The sequence below is a fragment of the Phycodurus eques genome, chromosome 11 (assembly GCF_024500275.1).
Source record: "Phycodurus eques isolate BA_2022a chromosome 11, UOR_Pequ_1.1, whole genome shotgun sequence".
NCBI lineage: Eukaryota > Metazoa > Chordata > Actinopteri > Syngnathiformes > Syngnathidae > Phycodurus > Phycodurus eques.
In genome coordinates, this window is record NC_084535.1 from 24,937,749 (window position 1) to 24,961,708 (window position 23,960).

Below are 23,960 nucleotides of genomic sequence, written 5' to 3' on the forward strand. Positions count from 1 at the left end.
CAAAATCCAGAAAATCACATCTGATTTTCTGTCAAATTTTTTTATTTATTTATTTTATTTTATTTTTAAATGTATTTGCAAATTATGGCAGAAAATAAGTATTTTGTCACCTACAAACTAGCAAGATTTCTGGCTCTCACAGAGCTGTAACTACTTCTTTAAGAGGCTCCTCTGTCCTCCACTCGTTATCTGTATTAATGGCACCTGTTTGAATTTATCAGTATAAAAGACACCTACCCACAATCTCAAACCGTCACATTCCAAACTCCACTATGTCCAAGACCAAAGAGCTGTCAAAGGACACCAAAAACAAAATTGAAGACATGCACCAGGCTGGGAAGGCTGAATCTGGAATAGGTAAGCAGCTTGGTGTGAAGAAATCAACTGTGGGAGCAATTATTAGAAAATGGAAGACATACAAGACCACTGATAATCTCCCTCAATCTGGGGCTCCACACAAGATCTCACCCCGGGGTCAAAATGGTCACAAAAACGGTGAGCAAAAATCCCAGAACCACACGGGTGGACCTAGTGAATGACCTGCACAGAGCTGGGACCAAAGTAACAAAGGCTACCATCAGTAACACACTACGCCACCAGGGACTCAAATCCTGCAGTGCTTGACGTGTCCCCCTGCTTAAGCCAGTACATGTCCAGGCCCGTCTGAATGTTTGCTCGAGAGCATTTGGATGATCCATAAAAGGATTGGGGGAATGTCATATGGTCAGATGAAACCAAAATATAACTTTTTGGTAAAAACCCAACTTACCCTGTTTGGAGGAGAAATAATGTTGAATTGCATCCAAAGAACACCATAACGACTATGAAGCATGGGGGTGGAAACAACATGCTTTGGGGCTGTTTTTCTGCAAAGGGACCAGTACGACTGAAAAGAATGAATGGAGTCAAGTATCGTGAGATTTTGAGTGAAAACCTTCATCAGCAAGGGCATTGAAGATGAAACTTGGCTCGGTCTTTCACCATGGCAATGATTGTATTGTATTGAGATGAACTTTTCTCATTGACCAAATACTTATTTTCCACCATCCATTTTCTTTACCGCTTCTCCTCACTAGGGTCGCGGGCGTTCTGGAGCCTATCCCAGCTATCTTCGGGCGTACACCCCAAACTGGTCGCCAGCCAATCCCAGGGCACAAAGAACCATTCACTCACATTCACACCTACGGGCAATTTAGAGTCTTCAATTAACCTACCATGCATGTTTTTGGGATGTGGGAGGAAACCAGAGTACCTGGAGAAAACCCACGCAGGCACGGTGAGAACATGCAAACGCCACACAGGCGGGCCGGGATTTGAACCAAAACTGTGAGGCAGATGTGCTAACCAGTCGTACACTGTGCCTATTTTCCACAATAATTTCCTAATAAATTCTTTCAAAACCAGACAGTGATTTTCTGGATTTTTTTTTTCTTTCTCTTTGTTTCTCATAGGTGAGTTATACCTATGTTGAAAATTACATGCCTCTCTCATCTTTTTAAGTGGGAGAACAATTGGTGGCTGACTAAATACTTTTTTGCCCCACTGTACGTCAGTGCCTCGCTCAGAGTTGTTTTGTGCGGGTCCCCACATAACAGACACACGGGGAAGTTAACGATTTGTTAACCATAACCACATTGGCGCACGTTATTCAGCCAGTTGTTGACTACAGGCACTTAAGCACACAGCATACAAGCAAACGTATTTGATTGACCTGTTAACGGCTGTCTCCATCGCTTTCAGCGAGCATGCCCACATAGTTCTGCAGCACGAGGGCGGTCCTTATTTTTCATGATTTCAAAGCCTTAACAAACGTGGTGTTTTTTTTTGTTTTTTTTTTTTAAATTTATTATTGATTTGTTGTTTTTTCATTCAAATTTGCACTCTGCGGTGTAAAATGTACGAGACATTTTTTGGGACGTCTCGGGTGGGCTATTAATGTTGGTTGACACGATCTGTGCGGCCATGTTGCCCCATGTATGTCAATGATTCCATGTTTTGATCTTGTAATATTCTATTGAAAATGTATTTACAAATAATTAAGCTCTCGTTTGTTTGTTTTTATCTTTTTGGCAGAAAACTTTGGTGAATAAACATACAGAAGAAACTAAAGGACACACGAGATATAGCAGCAGCAGTAGCAGCAGCAAACACCATCCCACATTGTCAGACCGACTAGACCACAAGGGCCACAGTTACACAGACAGAGGCGACGACAAACACGAAAATCATTACAATAGGAGGCATGACGGGGATCACAGAATCAAACAGGAGGAGGATGATCGTGGTCACAGGCCTGGGCAGGAAAGTAATTTGTTCGAGATGAAGAAGGAGAAGATGCTCATCACTGTTTCGGGTTGTCTTGCATCTACAAATGTTAAGGAGGAGTTGAACAAGGATCATGGCATTGAAAGTCATGCCAAAGTGAAGGAGGAAGCAGCATACAATGGAAAGTCTAAGGATGTTAGCAAAGAAGATGCAAAGGGGAAAAATGAAAGTAGCCACGACAGCAACAATGACCGTAAAAAGGGATCAAAAGTAAAGTCACACAAAAAGAAAAAGAAAAAGGAGAATAAAAGGGACAAGAAGGACAAGAAGAAGAAAAAGGATGATTTGCCTTAAGTGTTTCATTGTGCTAGCTTGCTCGTTCTAAAGTTCAGACCTCAACAAATGTCACATTGCAACATCACCATGAGACCAGTGGAATGTTTTGATTTGTCTGAAGCACGGGTGTCAAACAGAAAATCCGCAGGCCAGATATGGATCATTTTTTGCGGCCTGCTAAACAAGCCATAATTCACGATAAATCCTGTACCAAAATTTAAACTTCTTCAAAATCTTCACGTTTAAAAACATTGAGCTATTGCAAGCTTTTTTTTTGGTCCTTTTTGAAATACTGTACATTAAATAATAGTTGAACAAACATTTTATTGACTTCTGATTTCAAAAATAGCTATCCATCAATTTGTTGTGTGTAATAGTATGATGCGTCAATTGTAAATTTATATCATTTTAAGTAACGACCCTCTGAGGGGAAACCATTAGTACAATATGCCCCGTGACAAAAGTTAGTTTGACATCCCTGACCTATAAAGTGACATTGTTCACTTTGGATTCATTGTTTCCAGTGTTGATGTTACACTCTGGTTAAACACAGCTGAAACTGGAATGGAGTTTGGGGGAAGTCATCTTGTATTCAATCTATCAGAGCTGTAAGATTTTGTGTTTAAGCTAATACCAGAATCCCGGGCACAGGTGTGAAGTTTCAAACACTCGCTACTCCAGGCCTGTGTTGAAAGCAGTTGTCAGCGTCAGACAATTGTTTTATTACATCTAATTAATGTGATTACAGGATGCCGTGTTGTGTAAAAGTAAACACAGTTGCAGCAGTATCCCGCTTTTCCTGTGCGTTGTGTAAAAGGTAAAGGTGGATGAATGTCAGATCTCCTGTAACGGCTCTGATGATGAAATTGTGCTACATGGCTGTGTAAAAGAGGTTATTGCTTTTGCTGAAACATTGCCCTTCACGTAATGCATACAACCAGGGCTTGAGGTTAATATACCAGCCAAATGCAGGTCAATTTCAGCAGTTGTATCACCACTACTCCCACTCGTCAATTTGGCAGGTTGAATTTTATACATGCATGGCTCAAAGTACTATGGTGTAGTGCCGGAAGTCCGGCGTATGACAAGACCCTCTTTAAAAATAAATAAGAAAAGGCTTACGGGACACGCGACCGAGCGCGGCAGATAGAGGTGTACGTGCACTGTAAAAACATCGACCGTACTGTTTGTAATTGTATGGTTATCTTATAATTCCCTCTCGTTGCTACTGATGCTTTGGTAGTTCACTTGAATTTTTCCTCCAAGGGGGGGAGGCAGCGTCGCTCACTGCGAGCTCACAGACAAGATCACCGGCTTTCACGTGCAGGGAGCCGAGCAGCCACGAGCCTCAATCGATCGGTAAAGAGAAGCCTGCAACAAGGCTGGAGTTGTAACCGAGCCGCCGGTTATTCAGTGTCTATAACCGTGAGGTATGTTTAGCTGGCTGGCACAAGCCGAGTGATCCACTGTTACGCTGTCACACTTTGGTTACATTGGTGACGCTGTCCAAGGCAAACCGAGTTGACCCGAGCATTTCACATCCACATGAAGTCAAATATTGTACAACCCCAATTCCAATGAAGTTGGGACGTTTTGTTAAACATAAATAAAAACAGAATACAATGATTTGCAAATCATGTTCAACCTATATTTAATTGAATACACTACAAAGACAAGATATTTAATGTTCAAACTGATAAACTTTGTTTTTAGCCAATAATCATTAACTTAGAATTTTGTGGCTGCAACACGTTCCAAAAAAGCTGGGACAGGTGGCAAAAAAGACTGAGAAAGTTGAGGAATGCTCATCAAACACCTGTTTGAAACATCCCACAGGTGAACAGGCTAATTGGGAACAGGTGGGTCCCATGATTGGATATAAAAGGAGCTTCCCTGAATTGCTCAGTCATTCACAAGCAAAGATGGGGCGAGGTTCATCTCTTTGTGAACAAGTGCGTGAGAAAATAGTCAAACAGTTTTAAGGACAACGTTTCACAACGTGCAATTGCAAGGAATTTAGGGATTTCATCATCTCCGATCCATAATGTCATCAAACGCTTCAGAGAATCTGGAGAAATCTCAGCATGTAAGCGGCAAGGCCGAAAACCAACATTGAATGCCCGTAACCTTCAATCCCTCAGGTGGCACTGCATCAAAAACCGACCTCAATGTGTAAAGGATATCACCACATGGGCTCAGGAACACTTCAGAAAACCAATGTCAGTAAATACGGTTCGGCGCTACATCCGTAAATGCAACTTGAAACTCTACTATGCAAAGAAAAAGCCATTTATCAACAACACCCAGAAACGCCGCCGGCTTCTCTGGGCCCGAGCTCATCTAAGATGGACTGATGCAAAGTGGAAAAGTGTTCTGTGTTCCGACGAGTCCATGTTTCAAATAGTTTTTGGAAATTGTGGACATCGTGTCCTCCGGGCCAAAGAGGAAAAGAACCATCCGGACTGTTACGGACGCAAAGTTCAAAAACCAGCATCTGTGATGGTACGGGGCTGAGTTAGTGCCAATGGCATGGGTAATTTACACATCTGTGAAGGCACCATTAATGCTGAAAGGTACATACAGGTTTTGGAGAAACATATGCTGCCATCCAAGCAACGTCTTTTTTCATGGCCCCTGCTTATTTCAACAAGACAATGCCAAACCGCATTCTGCACGTGTTACAACAGCGTGACTTTGTAGTAAAAGAGACTGGCCTACCTGCAGTCCAGACCTGTCTCCCATTGAAAATGTGTGGCACATTATGACGCGTAAAATACGACAACGGAGACCCCGGACTGTTGAACAGCTGAAGCTGTACATCAAGCAAGAACGGGAAAGAATTCCACCTACAAAGCTTCAACAATTAGTGTCCTCAGTTCCCAAACATTTATTGAATGTTGTTAAAAGAAAAGGTGATGTTACACAGTGGTAAACATGACCCTGTCCTAGCATGATGATGATGTTAATGATTATTTGCTAAAAACAACAAAGTTTATCAGTTTGAACATTAAATATCTTGTCTTTGTACTGTATTCAATTAAATATAGGTTGAACACGATTTGCAAATCATTGTATTCTTTTTTTATTTGTTTAACTCAACGTCGCAACTTCATTGGAATTGGGGTTGTACTTCAGTTTTGATAAAGGGTGAGTACTGGATGTAGTTTAGGCCAATTTTTTTCCTGCTTTTTAAATCTGTTACAATTATCTAACAGCTCAAGTTACTGCACATTGCCGTTTTTATATTTTCCCCGTCCACTAAATATTTACCACACAAAATGTGATAGTAATGTTATCAACTACAAAGTTTTAATTTGAAAGAAAATCATCCTATTTCCTCAGCTCAATAAAGTCCTCCGCACTTTTATGTAAAATTATAAATAACCAGGTCATTTTTTTTATCAGCTGATTATCTGTTCATGATGTAATTTACATGATAATAAATTGGTTATCCATTCATAAACTGAATATATGTATGCAGTAATCCCCCTTCCATTCCAGGGGTGACATTCCCGTCCACCTCAACAATAAGTGAAATCCGTGACACAGAAATACCCTATCTGAATACACCCTAGGCATGTTTTTGTTGCATTTACACCACTTAAATATTTTGAAAGGTCTATAATCACATAAAACAATACAAAGACATTTAAACACGAGAGAGCAACTGCAATGGATGGCATCAAAATATTGTGAAAATTGTATGAAGAAATGGAGTAACAAATGTAATTAAAATCTGCAAAATAGTAGAACCACGAAGCATGACATTCGGATACAAAAATGATTTTCCCAACGAACAACTCCCATTCCCATCACGTGTACGAACAGTCAGCGAACAATATGGAAGAAGTGGAGATTTTTTAGTTTTTAGGCTGGAAATAGTCATTATGTTTGTGTGAGCGAAAGATTCGTTGTACACATTGTGTTGTTGACAAAGTGTTGTATGGCATCCAAAATACTGATCGTTTTGAAGAAACATTTGGAGTCGCACGGTACATTTAAGGTTACAGAAAAAGTCCCACCCGTAATAGGAACAATAGGCACATGCGACATGCCCCTTTGCGCTGCCTAACTACGATGCAGTCAGTGGGTGTAAATGTCAGCGCATTCCATGTTGATGGATGGCACAAAAACCAAAATAACAAGGATGCCTCAAATTACATAATGTCCAACGATCACGAGGAACTAGGACTAACCTTTGAAAGGGAAGACTATTCAAATCAGTTGTGCCACCAGGTTGTGCGTAGTAGAGCTGCTTTATGTTTTTATGATTATTTAATTATTTGTGTTAAGGGAAGCCCACGGCACGGTGGCCGGCTGGTGAGCACATCTGCCTCACAGTTCTGAGGACCCGGGTTCAAATCCATGTGGAGTTTTCATGTTTTCCCGGTGCCTGCGTGCGTTTACTCCGGGTACTCCGGTTTCCTCCCACATCCCAAAAATATGCATGGTAGGTTAATTGAAGACTCTAACTTGCCCATAGGTGTGAATGTGAGTGTGAATGGTTGTTTGTTTATATGTGCCCTTGGATTTGGCTGGTGACCAGTTCAGGGTGTACCCCCCCCCCCCTCGCCCATAGACAGCTCGGATAGGCTCCAGCCCACCCGTGACCCTAGTGAGGATAAGCAGTACGGAAAATGGATAGATGTTAAGTGAAATCCAAAGACTGTCATTATTTTTGTGTATAAAAAGTATTTATGTTGAGTCAAAAAAGGTTATCTTATGTTTTATTTTGAATGAAAACGTTCTTCTAAAACATTACTGTTAAAAAGTCACTTCCAGTAAAGTATTGGCAAAACCGGTTGTCATTTCTAGCTGAGGCGGTGTTGTCGGCATCTTCTGAATGTAAATAATTAAGTTGTGTGTAATCTAACTTAATTACTTTTAAAATCAGTAAGGTACAGTGGGTACGGAAAGTTTTCAGACCCCCTTAAAATGTTCACTCTTTGTTATAGTGCAGCCATTTGTTAAAATAATTAAAGTTCATTTTTTCCCTCAATGTACACACAGCACCCCATATTGACAGAAAAAAAATTTAATTGTTGAATTTTTTGCTGATTTATTAAAAAAGAAAATTTAAATATCCCACAGCCATAAGTATTCAGACCCTTTGCTATGACACTCATATATTTAACTCGGGTGCTGTCCATTTCTTCTGATCATCCTTGAGATGGTTCTACACCTTCATTGGAGTCCAGCTGTGTTTGATTATACTGATTGGACTTGATTAGGAAAGCCACACCCCTGTCGATATAAAGGGACAGGACGACTGGTTGCAATCGTAGGAAAGATGAACGTGGCCAAGTACAGGGATATGCTGGACGAAAATCTTCTCCAGACTGCTCAGGACCTCAGACTGGGCCGAAGGTTCACCTTCAAAAAAGACAAAAGACCTTAAGCACACAGCTAATACCAAAGGAGTGGCTTCAGAACAACACGTTGACTGTTTTAAATGCCCCAGCCAGAGCCCTGACTTAAACCCAATTGAGGATCTCTGGAAAGACCTGAAAATGGCTGACCTCCAACGTTCATCATCCAACCTGACAGAACTGGAGAGGATCTGCAAGGAAGAATGGCAGAGGATCCCCAAATCAAGGTGTGAAAAACTCATGGCCGTATTAGCTCAAAAGGGTGCTTCTACAAAATACTCAGCAAAGGGTCTGTATACTTATGGCTGTGTGATGTTTCAGTTTTTCTTTTTTAATAAATCTGCAAAAATTTCAACAATTCCGTTTTTTTTTCCTGTCAATATAGGGTGCTGTGTGTACATTAATGAGGAGGAAAATGAACAAAATTTATTTTAGCAAATGGCTGCAATATTTAAAAAAAGGGAAAAATTTAAGGGGGTCTGAATACTTTCCGTACCCACTGTAACTGAGTTACATTGTCATGGTAACTGTCGCAACACTGAGGAAATCTGGCATTCCTAACAACAGTAAAAAGCCTTCTCACACTGCACTTGGCAAAGCATCTGACGCCCTTGACCTTCCAATTCATTGCGTGTGTGTGTGTGTACTGAGGGGGTGTCAGTGCATTTTGACATGACAGCGAGTGTCGCATAAAAGCACGAGGTCGTCTGACGCTCAGCGTCTCATCATTAGATATAAACCAGGCTTTTGTGTCATCTGGAGATACGTTAGTGTCAACAACTGCTGATTTACCGCCACACACAAACGGAATAGGTGTTTTGGCTCTTGTATCAAATGTCATCTTTATTATATTTCAATAACAATTTGATTTTGCATAAAGTTCACTTCACAGTTGTTGCCTGTTCCATTATTACCAACCAAATCTAAACGATTTAAGACAAAATAGTGTACACTGCATAATGCTTTCCAATATTTTTAAAATAAACCATGTTGAGTTCCATAATGCCTAATCAGATACAGTACTTGCATTTAATGTTGTTGTTGTGACAAGTGATACTAATGTGGGATCTCCATCCTCCCACCCCTCAATTTTTGAGAAACAACTGCAATTTGTTTGAAAAGGTTTTAATGTTGCAGAACTGTACCGCATCATTCTGAGAGCTGTTTCTAATATTTTGACCACCTTATTTAGTAATATAAAAATGATGTAGTACAGTTTTATACCATGACAAACTCACAATAAAACAATTTTACATTAGTTAATCAAATAATGTAATCAATGGAAACCTTCTGACCTTATATTTGGAACCTGTTTGTCAACAATTCTTATCGCACATACAGAGAACAATGGAACAATTGCAGAATGCCGAGAAGGATAAAATGGATGTCTATCACCACATATTTGTAGTTTGTCTTCTTCCCAGCTTTTTCCCTTTTTTTTTTTGGTGTTGTTTTTAATGGACGGATGCCACTCCTGAGCCCAACCCTCCCAATTTATCTGGACCTTAGCCCAGTGCTGAGCCTCAGCTTTCATCAGCAGCTGCCCCAAGGTAAGCACATGGATTTTAAACAATATCTATTTTTAAATCTTCTTATTGGTGCTTTTTGTTATTTGTTTTAAAATGCTTTTCTTAGTCCCTCCTGCAACTAAGCCTATATACAGTTGATGGAATCTTTTGAGGAAAGAATTATGGAGCAAATGTGATAAGAAAATCGCTTGCACATTGGGTTGCTTTCAATTGTTTTTAGCCCAGCGAGAATGTGGAGAGACAGGACGTGGAAAAGGGGCTGACGAGATTGAGTACTTCGGAGTCTAAAGTGGCAACGGTGTTGCAGCTGTCCAGCCTGTTCCTATCCAACGCCAGATCACTCACCTACAAGTACACTCGCCGTGAATTGGGAGAAGTCACCAATCATCAACTCAAAGGGAATCATCGCAGTTACATAGTAAGTTATCTACATTTATTTTTGTCATATTGTGTATTGATCTTTTATATAGGGATATGTTTCTGTGTTGTGGTCTACGTGCATCATTTAATAAATTGATGGTTCGCTGTTTGTCGTGTTTCTTTTCTGCACAACAGATATATTAGTATCAAAATTGTATTTCGCGAGGGCAGCAGCTTAAGCAGGGAAGCCCAGACTTCCTTCTCCCCAGCCACTTCGTTCACCTCTTCCGGGGGGATCTCGAGGCGTTCCCAGGCCAGCCGAGAGATGTAGTCTCTCCGGCGTGTACTGGGTCGTACCCAGGGCCTTCTCCTAGTGGGATGTGCCCAAAACACTTCACCAGGGGGCATCTAAACGAATGCCCGAGTCACCTCATCTGGCTCCTCTTTATGTGGAGGAGCGGTGCAGCGCAGCCAAATGTGACGGCACGTCCATATTTTGTGACGGAAATCACTGAACATTGACTCGCTAAGGTCATAACGCTGATTGTTCCGGATATTGGGGGGAATCCAGCGCCTGACATTGCCGGGGTGTCCACATTGAACACCTGCTTGGTGCATGCTATTTTATTAAGCCCTCCAGCTGCCAAGCCGTGGAGGCCAAAGTTCTCTTTGAGTCCAGTATCAATGCATTGTAAGTGACTGATTATAGCGAATAAGCTACACTTAACATGCTTCTTACAAAAGGATCACAAAGGGAGGACAAGGAGTGGATAAACGTAGACAATGTCAAAGCCATGCTAATTGCTGAACTATCGTTACATGCATCGAACATCGAAATAAGTGATTTGGTGAAACGATACACTTCTCACATATTGTATGTCTGGCTTAAAGCACATTTTCATGGAGAGTAAACAACTTTGAACAACAAAATAACAGGCCAGTTAATACGTGTTTAGAGATTGTCAAATTCCGCTTATCCGCAGGACTAATCGGGAGAAATGTCCTGACCGACTCTCCGTTTAAAGGGTCAATTGCCCCCGTTGTATCGGGGGAGCATTTTTAAGCCGGTGTTGAGATGAATTCGCCAAGGTGTGCTAACTGCCTTTAGTTTTACGGAGCCAATCCGGTCTGCTCTCACTTATCACCCCTTGATGAGTAACCGTACCGAGTAAAAGGACAATAATGTGAGCGCTCCGTTTTCGCAGCAGCTCCATCTCTATGAATCGTTTGCACTTGTCATTGACCTAGTAGATTTAACAATCCTGGTTAGGACCGTACGGATTTGTTTTTGTATTAAGCCGAAGCGATATCGATGAGTTACTTTTTGGGATAGTATTACGACTCGGTGATATTAGTGTCGTCGACGTTCATTCACTTATAAGAGGTTGAGTGGTAGGTATGAGACTACTCATATTATAAGAATGACAAAGGTAGAAAAGAATTAAATCAAGGTTTTTAATATAGTGATTATTAAAAGATATAATGATAATATGACAGCAAGGGTATGTAATCGAGTAAATAATAATGATGATGATAACAAAAATGAAAAGAAATTGAAATAGTTAAAAATATAAAATCATAAAACAAGTATATCCTTTTGAGTGAGCTTTAAGGGGTGATCAAGTCCTACAGAGCCCTGAGCCTAATTAATAATAAGGTATTTTGGAAAATAAGAATCTCTGAACAGCTGACTAGCCCTTCTCCCTATTCACGCAATGTCGATGGCGGTCCTTATAATTACCTTATTATAGTATTCTTTTAGTCTTACCCAATTAAGGAGGAAAATCCCCAAAAATAGAAAGGCCATCCAAGTAGCCTGATTAATTCCTCCTGTCAGCATGTCCCGTCATTGCGAGAGAGAAGAGCGTGCGGCTCCCTATCCTTTGATGGATAAGAGAGCCCCGTGCGTTTGTGTGTAAGGCTTTTTATAAGCTTGGTTGGGCTCTGACCCCGCCTTCTTCTAAAATGTTCTGTTGCGACCTTTCGTGTCCTGAAATTACCTTTCCAGCGTGTCCTGAAAGTACATTTCACTTTTCCTTTCCAGCGTGTCCTGACTTCAACCCTCATTTGCTCACTCAAATAGGTATTCAGCAATACATACATTCAGTTACAAGCATATTACATGTCTTGAACTAAAATAATACATTCAATAACACTATGTTAATCTCTAAGCAGTATGCAATAATGTCAAAATATGTCAAATAAATGTATAAACATTCATGTGAATACAATTCCCTCATGCATTCAACAGGTTTGTCTTGTCTTTGTAGTACATCATGTGCTGCTTCGTCTGAGAGCGACAATTCTACACAGGTTACAGTCTTTGCACAAAAGCAGTTTCCAAGCTTTGTCTAATACAAAAGTAAGAATAATGTAAAACAGCTTTACTCAGCTTGATGTACTCAGTATCAAACGATCTTATATAGGAGAACATCAAAGAGAGCATATACGTCAAAAGTATATCAAGGATATAAAATTAATGAAATTCAAAAGTTGTTGACACCAGTATGTGTATGTTTATTGTGATATGGATTCTGATAGTATAAGGATATTAAGATAACTTATGCTTAACTGGCGACTCTTAATCATGGCCTGAAAATAGGTTTGGCGACCTCTGGTGGTTAAGAAGACGTTTGTTTGAACTGGCGACTCATAATCATGATCTAAATTTGGTTTGGCTACCTCTGGTGGTTAAACCAGGAATTGCAACTGGGGCTGAGCTCACTCACATGAATCCAGCCACATAAGCCAATCACTACCTTTCACTCCATCGCTTCATGTGGCTTGGCACCCCACTTGACAATATTTTTTAAAAAATCTATATAAACTAATACACATCCACACAGGATGCTGCGTTTGAACCGGAAATGAATTAGTAGGTCACTGCAGAATGTGGGCAGGTTAAAAGTATATTATTATTATTATATTAATAAATATTTGTAATTTAAGATACATTTTGAATCCCACAATGGGGAAATCTGCATTTCTGCAGCAATTGTGGATTTATGTAATATAAATAGCATGCAAGAGAAGACGACATTACATTTCTTCTTACATGCTTTGCACAACATAGAAACCAAAACTATTGTCTATACATAAACTATCCAATTCAGTCTATCGGCAATGTTATTTGCTTGTTTGCAAAATAGAGTGCAGAGTTTTAATTTTGATGTTTGAGATCTGTTTGTCATGGTTGACCCTACCAGGGGTGTAAAGCCCCAGACAACTTATCTCCGAGGATCATCGGGACACACAAACCCCTCCACCATGAAAGGGTGACGGCTCAGGGAGAGGGTCAACTGGATGATCAATTTACATATCAAATATAACAGATGAGTTTTAAATCAGGTATTTGTGGTCTGATTTTGTTATGGTTTCCTTGTAGTTGTTGAAACATTTTGTTTAATCACAGATACATTTTAAATAGTCGTAATTGTGCTCTGACTGTGATGGACCATAAACACAAACCTGTTACTAAAACCTTTTTAGCCATTGAGGAAGAGGAAAAAAATAGCGAGCTACATGACCCAGCAGAATAGTGAAAATCTGCAGATATTTGACGGCCATTATAATTGCAATGAAAATTTTAACCTGCAAAATGCTTAAATAACTGGGGATAAACCACCAATAAGCATTTTCGTGGTTGGTTTCCCCTCAAAAAATAAAAATAACAAATTGCAAATACATGAATCCACGCATGCCGAACTGCAAGTATGCGGGGGGTCTACTGTATACTGTATTGGTACAGCAGATAGTGTTTTCCAATAATACTTAAATATTTTTATAATTTCAAAAAAGTAAAGCGTTGCAAATCTGCCGCCAAAATACACGTGTAATCAATCAATGGAGCCAACAGAGTCCAAAATCAACACAACCTTATATCTTGCCCATTTCCCCTCTTTGTATTGTTAAAATATCGCTACAGTGGCCAAGGCAATCAGCTACTTCCTTCAATACAGCATAATACATATAAAGGACTTCATTGTATTAGGCACAAAATCATCAAACTCCATTTGCAAAGTGGCCAAATTAAATCCAAAATCATTCGTTGTTCAGTCTTAATCCCATGGGATCTGGCTTTAACAGTAAAACAGTCGTTACATCTCCAATGAGCAGCAAATGAATGAGCCATCTTCAGCTGTGGGCAACAGTTTAAGATCATCCATCACCGGCCACTGTGGGGACCCAGGTTCAAGTTACTAACGGTGGGCAAAAAAAAAATAATAATAATGTTAGCTTGATAGAGTTTGAGAGGATTCAGCAAATACCATAGAGACCTGAAAATGGCTGTCCACCAACATTCACCATCCAACCTGATATAACTGGAGAGGATCACGTTAATGGGGAAAATGATTTTTACAAATGGCTGCAATATAATAATGATTGAAAAATGTAATGGGGTCCGAATGCTTTCCGTACTCACTGTATATTAGCAGAGGTGGGAACAAGTCATTGCTTTGCAAGTCACAAGTAAGTCTAAAGTCTTTACCCTCAAGTCCTGCCAGCTCATCAAGTAAATCGGTTAGTTGTAGGAAACTAACGCTACGGAGCGTTAGTTTCTTAGTGCTTTGGTGAAAGTAGTAAGTCTTTTCAAGTCAATGGGTTCAAGTCCCAAGTGAAGTCACAAGTCATTGCTGCTCAAGTCCAAGCCGAGTTGCAAGTCGTGTAACATATTGTCGGGTCTAAAGTCATCAAATTCATTACTTGAATCTGACTCGAGTCCACACCTCTGCATGCTAGTACTGGCAACAAATGTTTAGTAGACTAAGCAGTGTGTATGTGAGGAAGGGGGTGATCGGTGAAGTTAAGAAAGTTAGCAAGCGAGCTAATGAGCTTTTATGTCCAGAGCGTCAGGGGACAAGCCTTTGGAACTTTCCAGTATAATCTTTCCTTTTCCCCTATGATTGCCATCGTCATCCATCACAGACGATGACTTATTTTTATTTGTTTTGTGCCTGTCCCTGTCCCATTGTCAGCTTTCTGTATTTCTTCATATTTCAGTTTTATTCACGTTTCTTCTTCTACACTGCCTCAGCCAATTTCCGCCTCACTTCGTCCTTACATGACTGATCTCGGAGCCAAGGCGCTGCTGCCATCTTCTGGTGGTTTTTATGGTTAAAAAAAATAAATAAAAAAATTCCAAGCTTCCAAGTCACAGTGGAGCTGCCAGGCCCTTCGTCATTGGCAGGCAAAATCTGTTTTTAAATTAATCCATCCATTTTCTCCTCACCAGGGTCACGGGTGTGCTGGAGCCTATCCCAGCGATCATCGGGCAGCAGGCGGTGTACACCCTGAACTGGTTGCCAGCCAATCACAGGGCACATACAAACAAACAACCATTCACACTCACAGTCACACCTACGGGAAATTTAGAGTTGTAAATTAACCTACCATGCATGTTTTTGGGACGTGGGAGGAAACCGGAGTGCCCGGAGAAAACCGCCACAGGCACGGAGAGAACATATAAACTCCACACAGGCAGGATTGAACCCCGCTCCTCAGTACTGTGAGGCAGACGCTCTAACCCGGCGGCCACCGAGCCGCCTGTTTTTAAATTGACGAGTTAATTCGTCCATGGCAGTGAGGGTGCAGGGGGTTCTGTCAAAACAAGTTGGTCGAAATGCACTGGGCATGCGCAAACCGAGCTTCCGGCATCTATCAAGTTCAGTTTTTTCGTGAAAAAGACTTGCCCTATGCGTTTAAAATGTGTCCTCTCTCCACTACTTTTCTATCTCAACATGAACAACTGCCCACTTAAAATGGAAGAGGTGATCCTGTACTTCAGGAAACATCCTTTGCCACAGCTTCTCCTCGCAGTGTCTAACTTCCCTGTGTGTCAACTGCTGAGACCTTCAAGTTCCTGGGAATTACAGTCTCTCAGCACCTGAAGTGGGAGACCAACATCAACTCCATCCTCAAAAAGGCCCAGCAGAGAGCCAACCCAAATTCCAATGAATTTGGTGACGTTGTGTTAAACATAAATAAAAACAGAATACAATGATTTGCAAATCATGCTCAACCTATATTTAATTGAATACACTCCAAAGACAAGATATTTAACATTCATAAACTTTGTTGTTTTTAGCAAATAATCATTCACTTAGAATTTTATGGCTGCAACACGTTCCAAAAAAAAAAGCTGGGGCAGTGTCATGTTTACCACTGTGTTACATCACCTTTTCTTTTAACAACATTCAATAAATGTTTGGGAACTGAGGACACTAATTGTTGAAGCTTTGTAGGTGGAATTCTTTCCCATTCTTGCTTGATGTACAGCTTCAGCCGTTCAACAGCCCGGGGTCTCCGTTGTCGTATTTTACGCTTCATAATGCGCAACACATTTTCAATGGGAGACAGGTCTGGAAAGCAGGCAGGCCAGTTTAGTACCCGCACTCTTGACCAAAATACTTATTTTCCACCATCTATTTTAGCACCAACTACCTGAGAAAAATTCCTTGTGTGTCTTCCTTGTGTAACATACTTGGTCAATCGAGCTGATTCTGATTCCATCCATCCATTCTCAATAACCGCTTATCCTGGTCAGAGTCAGACTGATGGATTTTTACTCCATAAAGCCGGTGCGATGCTACCACCCTATATTGATATCCAATATAAGAGCTGTACTAAATATTATTTTAAGAAAAAATAAACTAATGCTGCGTTTTTATTTATTGTCATTAATAAGTTTATTTTTATTGTGGTTGTCAATAGCCGGGTTAACATGCAGACTTGGTTAGAATTGATTTTACACTTGTATTAAAACAACCGCTTGATTAAAAAAAAAAAAAAAAAGTTACAAGTGGTTAAAAACAAGATCGTCGCATCCGAGCGCTGCAAGGAAGCCGCCATATTTACGTGTCAAATATGACGTCACCGCGCCTTACGTCAAGCCATGATGCGCTGGCCCTTGCGGAGGGGGTTGTGTCAAAACAAGTTGGTCGCACTGGGCATGCGCAAACCGAGCTTCCGGCTTCTATCGAGTTCAGCTTTTTCGTGAAAAAGACTTGCCCTATGCGTTTATTATTATTATTTTTTAAATTCAATATTTGTCTAAGCAGTAACACTTTGTACACACAAAGCGTGTGTCTATATATATATATATATATATATATATATATATATATATATATATTGAAATTGCGGTTTGACGAAGCTGCTTGACTCGACAACACAGTCTCGATTCCAATTCAGTTCGTAATTCACTTTTACATGTCGAAAGTTTACGTCCGATCGGTTTGGAAAAAGGAATATTCCACTCCTGTGTAACCGAATGATATTCCAATTCGGATTCAGCCTGTTTATTCCGATTGGTGTGTTCGTTTGAAGCGTTTTCATTCGGTTCGGGCTTCTAACCCGATTATAAACCTCCTTATAGAGCAATCGTACTCTTCTATACCGCTGCAAACTGCAACCATAATAATGAACATTTTGTTGAATTACTACCTCCAACAGTGTCCTTTTTTGGGGGGGATCATTGATGATCAATGATCATTTATTTAAGTTTGTGTTACTTGATGTTACTCAAGAAAGGAGTGACTTATGACTCATAAACACTTGACGCCAGTTGCAAAATATTAAGTATGAGGAGTCATTCTAGCATTTTGAGATTTCCACATGGGACCGAGAGCCAATGTAAAGGATGTGACTTTGCTGAAGTTTAGAAATGATGAAAGACTCTACTTACTCCATAAGAGCGTTAAAATGATTGTTTACCAGCAGATGGAGACACTGTCATGTTTTCAGTGTGCATACATACCGTGGGAACAGTTGAGAAGTTATTTTATTTATTCATTTATTCTTACAATAATTTCCTAACAGTATGAACATCTGTTTCAGACAATATCGAGCCTTTTATTTGAGAAAAGCTTGTATGACGTGAGGTGTGTAGCCACTGCAATACTGTTGTGCAAGAGTGGACAGTTTGATGATTGGCTCTGTTTGTTAACATTCCCGTCACATCACTCACTGCAAGTCACAACCTGCCCAAGACTGTTGTAGAATGTTGTTCGGAGAGTGTAGGGTCCCTTTTGCTTTACTTTAATTTAGATTCCACTTTCTTCCAACTTTTCCTTTCATTTTGTAGATTATTGCAGACTTAAATCCGGAAAAAAATATTTCTGTTGCGTTTTATTGTTACATGGATTCCATTTCATTTGCAAAAGTATTAACTTCACTTCTGTCAGCAGGTGCAATACACTGCAGGGAGATTCAAAAACAAGATACCAAGTGCAAGCACATTCTCATAGATACAAAAAAAAAAAAAAGACAAGGGATCAACTGCTAATGTTTGACTGAGGTAGGTGCACGTAAACATTGTGAGAACAAAATGAATCATACTAGTACTAAATATGCCTCATAGTGGCACAGGACTGCATAGTTGCATGATGATTTTGTGAGTTCAGATGAGAGGACTCTTTCACAAGACATACAGCCTTTAAGCCACAGCTCGCGAAACACTAAATCACTTCATGATATTGTATAGTCTTCCTTCCCCCAGACCATTGTTCATCTTGCATCTTTACAGCTTATCGTCACGAAAGGGCACATATTAAAGAGTAGACAAACAATCATTCACGCTCACATTGACATCGAAAGACAATTTAGAGTCTTCACTTAACCTCACATGCATGTTCATGTGGGTGGAAAGCAGAGAACTGTGATGCAGATGTGCTCGCCACTAATTCACCACACCACCCTCAGACAATTGCTGTATGAGAAAATCTAAACGCTATATACAGCAAGCTCTGTGGTTAAAGTAAAGCATTGAGTCATGTGAGTGTCTGTCCCATTTACGTGCACATGTCTAAAGAACAATATGAGAAGGTTGTGTTCTTCCTGATTGTGCGTCTTGTCTTTTTGCTTTGAAAAAGAGGATGTCAAGCATGGCCCTGAGCTTGGCTGTGAGTTCGAGCCACCTACTATCATGGGCGGAATAGATTGCATTACATATGCAGTGAGTACGGAAAGTATTCAGACCCCCTTCAATTTTTTTCTTTTTTTCGTTTTTTAATATTGCAGCCATTTAATAAAATCATTTAAGTTCAGTTTTTCCCCCCTCATTAATGTACACACAGCACCCTATGTTGACAGGGGGAAAAAAACTGAATTGTTGACATTTTTGCCGGTTTGTTAAAAAAGAAAAACTGAAACATCACACAGCCATAAGTATACAGACCCTTTGCTGAGTATTTTGTAGAAGCACCCTTTTGAGCTAATACGGCCATGAGTTTTTCACACCTGGATTTGGGGATCCTCTGCCATTCCTCCTTGCAGATCCTCTCCAGTTCTGTTAGGTTGGATGGTGAACGTTGGTGGACAGCCATTTTCAGGTCAGAGATGCACAATTGGGTTTAAGTCAGGGCTCTGGCTGGGCCATTCAAGAACAGTCAAGGAGTTGTTCTGAAGCCACTCCTTCGTTATTTTAGCTGTGTGCTTAGTTAGGGTCATTGTCTTGTTGGAAGGTGAACCTTCGACCCAGTTTGAGGTCCTGAGCACTCTGGAGAAGGTTTTCGTCCAGGATATCCCTGTACTTTGCCGCATTCATCTTTTCTTTGATTGCAACCAGTCGTCCTGTCCCTGCAGCTGAAAAACACCCCCACAGCATGATGCTGCCTCCACCATGCTTCACTGTTGGGACTGTATTGGACAGGTGATGAGGATTGCCTGGTTTTCGCCACACATACCGCTTAGAATTAAGGCCATAAAGTTCTATCTTGGTCTCATCAGACCAGAGAATCTTATCTCTCACCATCTTGGAGTCCTTCAGTTGTTCTTTTTTTTTTTTTTATAGTGAACTCCATGCGGGCTTTCATGTGTCTTGCACTGAGGAGAGGTTTCCATCGGGCGACTCTGTTTACAGCCCCGACTGGTAGAGAGCTGCAATGATGGTTGACTTTCTAGAACTTTCTCCCTTCTCCCGACTGCATCTCTGGAGCCACAGTGATCTTTGGGTTCTTCTTTACCTCTCTCACCAAGGCTCTTCTCCCCCGATTGCTCGGTTTGGTCGGACGGCCAGCTCTAGGAAGGGTTCTGGTCATCCCAAACGTCTTCCATTTAAGGATTATGGAGGCCACTGTGCTCTTAGGAATCTTAAGTGCAGCAGACATTTTTTTTGTAACCTTGGCCCAAGCTGTGCCTTGCCACAATTCTGTTTCTGATCTCTTCAGGCAGTTCCTGAAGTGACCTCATGATTCTCATTTGCTCTGACATGCACTGTGAGCTGTCAGGTCTTATATAGACAGGTGTGTGGCTTTCCTAATCAAGTCCAATCAGTATAATTAAACACAGCTGGACTCCAACGAAGGCGTAGAACCATCTCAAGAATGATCGTAAGAAATGGACAGCACCCGAGTGTCAAGCAACGGGTCTGAATTCTTATGGCTGTGTGATATTTCAGTTTTTCTTTTTTAATAAATCTGCAGAAATTTCAACAATTCTGTTTTCTTCTGTCAATATGGGGTGCTGTGTGTGCATTCATGAGGGGGGGAAATGAACTGAAATGATTTTAGCAAATGGCTGCAATATAACAAAGAGTGAAAGATTTAAGGGGATCTGAATACTTTCCGTACCCACTGTATATATATATGAGAGTGCGGATTGAATTAGAAGTTTCTTTAAATGAGTTGCTTCAAATTAAATGACTTGATTCTGCTGTGCCTGCACTCTTTTTTTTTTTTTTTTTTTTGATTGTAGAGCCATCCTTTATTTACATGTCAATGACTATAATTGTAACGCGTATAAGCACACCCACAACAGCTTGGGCAAAGACAAAGGAGCAGGAGTTAAACACACAACAACAAGGACAAAGAGGGGTGAAGGTGCAGGGTGTGGCCTGCATATTTCTCATTCTGAGAGGCCTTACCTCCAGGCAGTCGTCACCTTTTCACAGATAAGAAAACAGTTGAATGTGGGGCATTGCTCGGGTTTGCTCAAGTCTGTTCATTTTCACATGGAAGAAAATGCTACTTCAGACGACACTTGACAAATACAATACAGTAAATCCAGATAAATAGGATTGATAGGAGTCTTTTTATTTAGAATGTAAAACATATATATACAGTATAGCACAGCTTGGTTTAAATAGAGGCTCCAAAATTATGAGTAGTTTGGATCAAAGTCATTTAAGTTATTACAGCATGCTTTAAATTTAGCTAGATAGATTAATAGATCTGGGGTGGGCAAACTATGTTCTGGGGGCCACATATGGCCCGGCCCACTCCTTTAATCCAGCCCTCTGAGCATTTACATAATCAAGAGCCCTCTAATATTTGCTGAATTAATTTAGTCTGAAATTGATTAATAAAAACATGTTAGTTATTTATTCATCTCATTAAAAGTTTTAAAATTGTTTTATTGTAAATAATACAATCAAACATTTGCACAATAAACATATCCGTGGGAAATTGCATCTTATTAATTAATTAGTTTATTGTTGGCGGCACGGTGGACGACTGGTTAGAGCGTCAGCCTCACAGTTCTGAGGAGCCGGGTTCAATCCCCGTCCCCGCCTGTGTGGAGTTTGCATGTTCTCCCCGTGCCTGCGTGGGTTTTCTCCGGGCACTCCGGTTTCCTCCCACATCCCAAAAACATGCATTAATTGGAGACTCTAAATTGCCCATAGGCATGACTGTGAGTGCGAATCATTGTTTGTTTCTATGTGCCCTGCGATTGGCTGGCAACCAGTTCAGGGTGTACCCCGCCTCCTGCCCGATGACAGCTGGGATAGGCTCCAGCATGCCCGCGACCCAAGTGAGGAGAAGCGGCTCAGAAAATGGATGGATGGATGGATAGTTTATTGTTAATAAAATATTTGTAATACAGGTGTGCAAAAGTAAAAGTTTTGCTTTTGCACACCTGTTGCAAAAGCAAAACTAAAAGTAAAAGTCTTTGCTTTTGCACACCTGTTGCTTTTGCACAGGTGTGCAAAAGTTTTAAGTCACAATAAGAATAACATATCCCGGATACAAGCGGCCGAAATGAGTTTCCTCCGCAGGGTGTCCGGGCTCTCCCTGAGAAATAGGGTGAGAAGCTCGGTCATCCGGAATCAGAATCAGAATCATCTTTTGTCCAAAAAAACACACAAGGAATTTGTCTCCGGTAGTTGGAGCCGCTCTAGTACGACAACAGACAATCAATTGACAGAGAACACTTTTGAGACATAAAGACATTGACAAAAAAAAAAAAAAACAGTCACTGAGCAACAAAGGGTTGCTAGTTGTGTGGTAATGGGAGGATCTCAGAGTAGAGTCGTTGCTCCTTCACATCGAGAGGAGCCAGATGAGGTGGCTGGGGCATCTGATTCGGATGCCTCATGGACGCCTCCCTGGTGAGGTGTTCCGGGCATGTCCCACCGGGAGGAGACCCCGGGGACGACCCAGGACACGCTGGAGAGACAATGTCTTTCGGCTGGCCTGGGAACGTCTCGGGATCCCCCTGGAAGAGCTGGATGAAGTGGCTGGGGAGAGGGAAGTCTGGGCGTCCCTGCTGGGGCTGCTGCCCCCGTGACCTGACCTCGGATAACCGGAAGAAGATGGATGGATGGATGGATGAAGAATAACATACATATTACCATTAAGTACAATCTCTTTTGTGTTCAAATTGCTGGCCTTTAGCATCACATTCCTGTAGTGTAGTTTCTTAACTCAAGCACACTTTGACTCAGGGGACTTTTTTTGTTATAATTTTCTTGGCATAATTCACTTGCGAATTTACACGTCATCAAGATTGGATGGCTTTCTTGAATTTACTTTAACAACACTCCAAAAGAAGAAATGGTGAGGTCTGATATTAAATTAGTTACCATGCTTATCTACATTAAAAAAATATAGAATAAAGAATGGTAAATGGACTGCACTTACAGTGTATAGGGCTTTATCTACACCATCACAGTGCCCAAAGTGGTTTGCAAAGCCTCACCTTCACCCATTCGCACACACATTCATACATCAATGGGCAGCTGCTGCCATGCAAGGCGCTGCCAGGCCCATCGGAAGCACATTAGGGTTCACTGACTTGCCCTAGGATATTTCGACTAGGAAGTTGGGAGGCTTTCTCCGCTGAGTGCACCGCAACTCGGCAATATGTAATTGTCATTGGTGGAAAAGAAAGCCCTAACTTTACTTGTTTTAAGGAGGAGGAGGTGACGCAGCAGCAATAAAAAAGGAATGGGAATATCCCATACTAATTGCACGGAAGGATTGCAGTTTATATTCGTGTTTGTGAGCTTTCTATATCTAGGAAGAGTGCTTTGAGGTGCATTTCAGGATGAGCAAGGAGCTTTGTCATGGTATATTATTTTTCTATTGGCCCTAAGTTGGGGATAGTGGGACACCACAATTATTATGCCTTCCTCCATATCCGTCTTGCCGTTTATGGTACCAATCGTCAAAATAGCACTCAGAAATCACTCTGCCAGCCCCGTTCCCATTGGAGGAGCTTGTTGACGTCACCGCATCAATGCTCCAGAATAGAAAATTTTTCTATCGAATCTACTAAGGGTCTGAATACTTATGGCTGTGTGATATTTAAGTTGTTCTTTTTTAATAAATCTGCAAAAATGTCAACAATTGTTTTTTTTTCTGTCAATATGGGGTGCTTTGTGTACATTGTGGAAAATGATTAAATTATTTTATCAAATGGCTGCAATATAACAAATAATGAAAAATGTGTCTGTGCTATTCATTAGTCCTGTCTCTTATCTGTTATATAGCCCTGACAGTGTAAGGTTAGGGGAGTCTTGTGGAAATAAATAGACAACATTTTAACTTTAGCAAGAAAGTGATCCATCATAATGATTAGTTTACAATTGCATAATCATGGGCGGCACGGTGGCCGACTGGTTAGAGCGTCAGCCTCACAGTTCTGAGGACCCGGGTTCAATCCCCGTCCCCACCTGTATGGAGTTTTCATGTTCTCCCCGTGCCTGCGTGGGTTTTCTCCGGGCACTCCGGTTTCCTCCCACATCCCAAAAACATGCACGAATTGGAGACTCTAAATTGCCCATAGGCATGACTGTGAGTGTGAATGGTTGTTTGTTCCTATGTGCCCTGCGATTGGCTGGCAACCAGTTCAGGGTGTACCCCGCCTCCTGCCCGATGACAGC

The 23,960-nt window shown here is 40.9% G+C and overlaps 1 protein-coding gene and 1 long non-coding RNA gene across 2 annotated transcripts in view; one reads left to right on the forward strand and one right to left on the reverse strand.

The window, feature by feature from the left end:
• si:ch211-195b21.5 (uncharacterized) overlaps positions 1-9,362 on the forward strand; it is a 35,381-nt gene extending 26,019 nt beyond the window's left edge. Inside the window, exon 8 of the mRNA XM_061689934.1 lies at positions 2,074-9,362. Coding sequence (XP_061545918.1) covers positions 2,074-2,619 — 546 coding nt within the window. The 3' untranslated portion in view covers positions 2,620-9,362. The remainder of the gene's footprint in view (positions 1-2,073) is intronic.
• On the reverse strand, positions 7,669-12,067 carry LOC133409633 (uncharacterized). The gene is made up of 3 exons (XR_009769433.1): positions 11,628-12,067; positions 8,121-8,161; positions 7,669-7,974 (listed from the first exon to the last, which is right to left on the reverse strand). It is a non-coding gene; the product is annotated as an uncharacterized LOC133409633 (long non-coding RNA).
• Positions 12,068-23,960: the final 11,893 nt, after the last annotated feature.